The sequence below is a fragment of the Temnothorax americanus genome, unplaced genomic scaffold (genome assembly GCF_048541705.1).
Source record: "Temnothorax americanus isolate GAGA-0224 unplaced genomic scaffold, ASM4854170v1 Scaffold10, whole genome shotgun sequence".
NCBI lineage: Eukaryota > Metazoa > Arthropoda > Insecta > Hymenoptera > Formicidae > Temnothorax > Temnothorax americanus.
Window position 1 is genome coordinate 496,632 of NW_027509231.1, and position 5,857 is coordinate 502,488.

The 5,857-nt window shown below is 36.5% G+C and overlaps 1 protein-coding gene across 2 annotated transcripts; it reads left to right on the forward strand.

Annotated features, from left to right (window-relative positions):
• The first annotated feature begins 48 nt into the window (after positions 1-48).
• On the forward strand, positions 49-5,223 carry LOC143901008 (uncharacterized). 2 transcript variants are annotated; one of them, XM_077412881.1, is made up of 6 exons: positions 49-280; positions 332-508; positions 1,749-2,167; positions 2,643-3,056; positions 3,284-3,706; positions 3,927-5,223. In XM_077412881.1, the coding sequence occupies exons 1-6, from the start codon at positions 272-274 to the stop codon at positions 4,441-4,443; spliced, it is 1,959 nt and encodes a 652-aa protein (XP_077269007.1). In that variant the 5' UTR covers positions 49-271; the 3' UTR covers positions 4,444-5,223. The 2 variants fall into 2 exon arrangements, with proteins under 2 accessions (XP_077269007.1, XP_077269016.1); XM_077412890.1 differs by having other exon boundaries at positions 347-508.
• The last annotated feature ends 634 nt before the right edge of the window (positions 5,224-5,857 follow it).

Below are 5,857 nucleotides of genomic sequence, written 5' to 3' on the forward strand. Positions count from 1 at the left end.
AGCCTCCCCCACGAACAAAGGAAACCTCTACGGTGCTGATAGAATCACCAGTGAAAACTGTCTGCCGAGAAATGTGCGATCGTTAGTTGCGTGGGAAGTGGCGAAAGAGCAACGTCGCGTGCTCCATATAGATCGAAATAGCGGCTGTACCATCGGGCTAAAGCAGTCTTCTTTCGTTCGTCAAAATAATCGTTGCCGAGGAACACCTGTTGTCGATCGTTCGCGATTACATCTGACAATGGCGAGATGAAACAAATCGATAAATCGCGGCATGTCAACGGTAAGCTGATTAATTAAGGATGTTCATTATTGTCAATGTGTAATCGTAAAGGATACAAATCGCCAGACCTCTCGGAAGGCGATGCTTGAAACTGGCAGGAGATCCGCCATAAGTACATCCGAGCTAGGGCTTTATTCTGACCGCGGTGATCGTTATATCAGGAGTCGCTACGGTTTAATTGTGAGAAAACTTGCGATCGGAGTTATGGTGGTGGTAACGGTGATATTGGTGAGTAATCGTGAGCAGAATTGCAGACATTATTGATTATTGATATGTTACACTCGTCGTTAGGAAATATTTCAGAATACATTAGCTGAAGCTTATAACTAAAATTCACAATTGAAGTTCACAGTCAAAGTTCAAAAGCAGAAAAGTTGAAAAAGCATATGGTAACTAATTCTAATCAAGTGTACCGCAATTACACGGCAAATAGTTTGAATTGTAGCATTTAATTAGGTATTTTCTTACATATTCTAACAATCAATATCTCTTTCTTCGTGGCGTGAACATGGATATCTGTTGATTGCATCTGTCGTGGCATAACAATGATCCTATTCAATGAGGAAGCATTAATACCGTACTGCAAATAGCTTGTTAAATACGTTGAATCTTCAGGATTAGGAATATAAAATAACGCGTTACAACTGAATAGATAAAGCGGTGCTTGTGGCTTGACACTATTCATCACCTTTGTGCACATCTTACAATCAATGATTTCACTACATTGTTCTGTCGTACAATTTCTATCGGGCAATGACCTTGCACGACGAAACGTTTGCACAATGATTCGCGACGTATCCTGTTTCGCACAATTTTGTTGCACGCGCCACCGAGATTATGATAATTAAACGGTACGGAGTTTTTCGCGAGCTTCTTCCACGCGTGAGGAACAATAGACGTAATTACAATTCGCGCGTTTTCTCCGGTGATTAATGTCGGGGACGCGTGTGGAATTGTAATTTCACCGTGAATCTTCGGCTATCCCTTCCATGCATGGGGAGCCAAGCGAGCGAAGATTTCTGCACGCTTCACATATAGGGCGTTAACTGTGTTTCGGTACGAATTAACCGTCGTTCGCCAGTTGGAAACATCGGTTAATTGTATATCTTTGTTGTTTCAGAAGCTGGCTAAACATCGTTCGCGGCATTATAAATAGTTGATTATACAATTTTGCGTTGCAATCGCTCATTTTCTTTCTGCAGTCAAATTCGACATTAACGTTTTTCATTAAGAACTAACATCGTGTCAATCTTGTTAAAAAGTAGCGCAATATTCAATTAATTGAAATGTTATAAAAAGTACTAAAATTTATTTCTCCTTCTCAGATATTAAAAACAATAATTTTATTAATATCTCCGTATTACTAATCATTAAGCTCCGTTTGAGAACTTTTTATTTGTTTATTGTCAAATGCTATGTGTGAATGCTATTTAAATAATCGAATTTTAATAGTTTAATATCATCGTAGGTGGCAATATTTATGTACGATTTTACATCCACCACATCGGGGAATAGTAAAATCAATCAGGAAACAAAACACATATATATACTACAGAATGCTCTCAAGAAATCACCGAATCTCTCGAAAAAACCCACGAATACCACGATCCTGTACGAAACCACGATTAATCGTACAGACGATCTTTCCATGGAAGATCGTTCGGACGATGAGAACTACGAAAGTTTCATGCAACGAAATACAACGAGCAATTTAATGCCGATCGAGACACGCATCGCGAACGAGCCTGAGATGAGAGCGCAGAATCTGCAAAATTTCAAGCAGCGAAAGAGAGTGCTGAAGTCCGTGGGAGATGCTAATGAAAATGAGGAATTCGATACCAAGCCATTGTTCGACAATCATTCGATCATTTATCGTGTGAGACAGAGGTAAACGATACGTCATCGTCATTAATCTTCTCAATCAACTTAATAGCGTATCCGATTTCTCCGATCGTTATTCATCAAAATAAACGAAAATATTAAGAACCGAAATTTCTTTTTTCTTGAATAGCGATTTGTAACGATTTGTAAATATCGATTTGACACGACATTACAACCTTCGCACGATGCAACGCAAAAAATTAATACATCTGCAACTAGGCGCGATACTATTCTTTCATTAATAATCCCAAAAATATCATAAATATCATTGACATCTTTTTTATGATGTCAATGATACAAGGAATACTTTCTGTGTTATGTAACATTGTGCCGATGTAATTTATCATCCGCTCACATTTTATCGTGATGCGTAGAGAGATTAATGATATCGCAAAAATTTACATAATGCGTTAGATAATTTTTTACGCACTGGCCAGTTTGACCCGATAGTTCTTCATCAATTTGCACAATTATCCGGCAGGCACAAATATCCGGATACGGACGAGGACGCGAGCACGGAGAATACAAGGCCTACGCCGTTTCACTGGGAATTCAAGACACCGCATCCGTCATCGTTTAAACGGCCAAGATATCCACAGCTGTCGCAATATCGATACCCGCACTCGTCCAGGAGCATTCAGGACATCATCAAGTATCTGACGAACAGAGGTGAGATGCCGAATCGCGGCATCAAGTTCACCGGCGTCTACGTGAATCCGAAGAAGTACGATCTAATTTCCGACATGGACGAGATGATGTCCAGTAGCGATAAATCCGAGGAAAACGAGATGCCCCCCTATCCGATCAAATCGGTGTCGTACAGTAACGATCCCTTTTACCAGTACAAACCGAAACACCCGGCGGACGTCAATCTCCTAGCCACGTCTAACGTGAGGTTTGTAACGAAAAGAATTTCTTATTTAATGCTTGAGTCTAAAAGAATATTAGATATTAATGAATCGAATTGTAAATGAAATAAAAATGTATATATCATCATATAAAATTATCTTTTATCTCAAAATAAAATATACAACTTTCTATTTGATGAATAAATCATTACATTATTGTGTCACAGATTAATTAATAACAAGTACTAATCAAATCGTTTTTTTTATTTTTAAGATTCTCTCCGAGCGGAATACATCGATACAGCCCTTATTACGATCCCGTATATTCTCGACCTTTAATCAATTACAACAAACCGATCATAACGGAACCGCAATACGAAAGCGTCGGCTCCTACTCGATGAACACCGTAACGAAGAGCCGGAAACCGAAGCCGTTCAGCGTAATGCTCGACATTTATCCTATTACCGATATCATGGAGCAGAATAAGAAGACGTCGTGGCCTAGGCCTCAAGGATCCACGGACGATTACGATATCAGAAGGCCCATCCAATATCGTGGACAAAAATTTTATGGGCCATCCCCGCAACCTATACCCATTGCTGTGCCTAGTCCTACGACTGTATCGGAAGAAGAGGAGAGAAAGCAAATGATTCTTCATCTAAACTTGTATCCTCGGAAAAAGAATAAGTTCAACAGGTGCGGTTCTTAATACCTTATCGTTAATCACTTTTGGTTTTTATTATTTCCATAAAATTCGCTAAAAATTAAATTTGAAGTTTGTCTTGCCACTATAAATCGTAGCTTAATAATTGTTTCGCTCTTATATTTATCGAAAAAAAAATTAAAAACACTTGATATCTTTGTTATCAAAAATTTAATTTGATTTTTAATTTAATAATTTTAATTTTATTTCTAGAAACGATATCATACATAAATCGGCATCGATGAAACCCGCAGAGCAGCAGGAATTTGCAAAGAAGATAATGTCTCCCTTGGAATCGATCACCAAACATTTGACTGATCATTCCGCGATCGAGGAGTCAAAGTTGGAGGAGAATCAAAACTCAGAGACAACCAGTCTTCCGATAACGCGATATCACGAGATGAGTTTGGACGATGAGAACGAGAAAGAGGGAGATCTTCTATTGGATAATGATTCAGAAACCTATTCGGATCTGGTTAACAGCGATGGTACCGTAGGAGATGCTACCGTGCCTTCCAATCATAAATTAGGCATCGACGAGGATTATGCCAGCACGGAAAAGTATGATATTAATGCGCAAAAAATGATTGTGACTACGGAGAAAGATAGCGCGAATTGCGACAACACAACGATGATCGACAGTCCGGAACCCAACGCGAACAAAAGCATCGATCTTTCGAGGGATATCGATATCTTCGAAGGATCTCAACGTTTCAGCCTCTTCCGCTGAGATAAAAAATGTTATTGGAGACGTGATTCGTGATTTGTGAGGAAAGATTATCAAATATCTCTTGATAATTCAATGTTAAACGAAACACTCTAATGTTACGTAAAAGATTTCACGTCACGTCACTATTACTTGAATCATCAAAAATATCTTTATGCAATGCAATTGTTATCGTATTTTGTTTTGACGAAATATATTTTTGTAGTTCTGCCTTTGTGTTTTAATCACAACTTCTTCGCAAGAATTTATTTTATATTTTTGGAAGCGTGTGCTGTTGTTAATTTGGAGAGATACTGCCGAAAGAGAAGGCAAAAAGTCATTAACTTGTAATAAGATACAGCATATATCTGTAAGGATATCTACAAGGTATTATGGAGATTTTAACTGAGTTAAATAATCGCGCGACAAACTTTCATTAATGACCGGCGCGGAAAGTGACTCGTTTCTGTTATGCGTTAAGTAATTTTGGAGAAAAGAATGACGTCAACGTGCTTTTCACGTAACCACACAAATATTTCAATACTATGTTTATAGTCCGTTCGAATCCAGCCCGGCTTGCTTCTTCGCCTTGACATTTTCGTCGAAGGCATTCGGAAATCTCTCGTGATCTTCAGCGAGAATAGACGGGAGATATTCGTCGCTTAATAGAAGATTGCATCATAGGCCACTACGTTGGATGTAATGCACATTTACTAAATAAGATTATAAAAAAAAACTTTTGCTTTCTTTTGCATATAAGTTCTGCTGCGATATAACAAATTTTAAAGAAGTTTAAACCGATTTAAAATAATAGAGCCTGAGTATAAATTTATTTATTTTATTTTTAATTTAATTTATAATATATCTCAGTTTTTACAAGCAGAAAAAATTTTCGACAATGTAAATTTTTATTGTTTCTGGCAATTCTAATGGCCAGGACAATTTTAATTATTTTACAAGAAAAATTAAATATTTTTATTTTGTACCGTTACTTCTTTAATTCTTTGTAATTATAATAATTTTTTGTGATATTAAAAATTTGTTAAAGAAAATTAAGAAGCTATTATCACTTGGGTTTAGAATAGGAAGACCCTTGAATAGGAATACGAAGATACCACTTAAGTTTTATTTCTTTAAAGTAATTGCATAACAAAAAATTATCTTTCAAAGCAATATACATATTCTCTTTACAAAAAAAATTGGCGCAATTTAATTTAAAGATTTTACATCTTTTTTTCACGTCTTTTTTTTGAATTGACATTTACCTGACATATATACTCATAATATATATACAAAAACTAATTCTATGTATTACGTTATTATTAACTAAAAAAGGATGTATAATATAACACATTTATAAATTATTTGTTGTAGTTTTAGATATAGGTGTTCATCACATTCTTCTATTTAAACACAGAAATAAAAATCAAAACTAGTT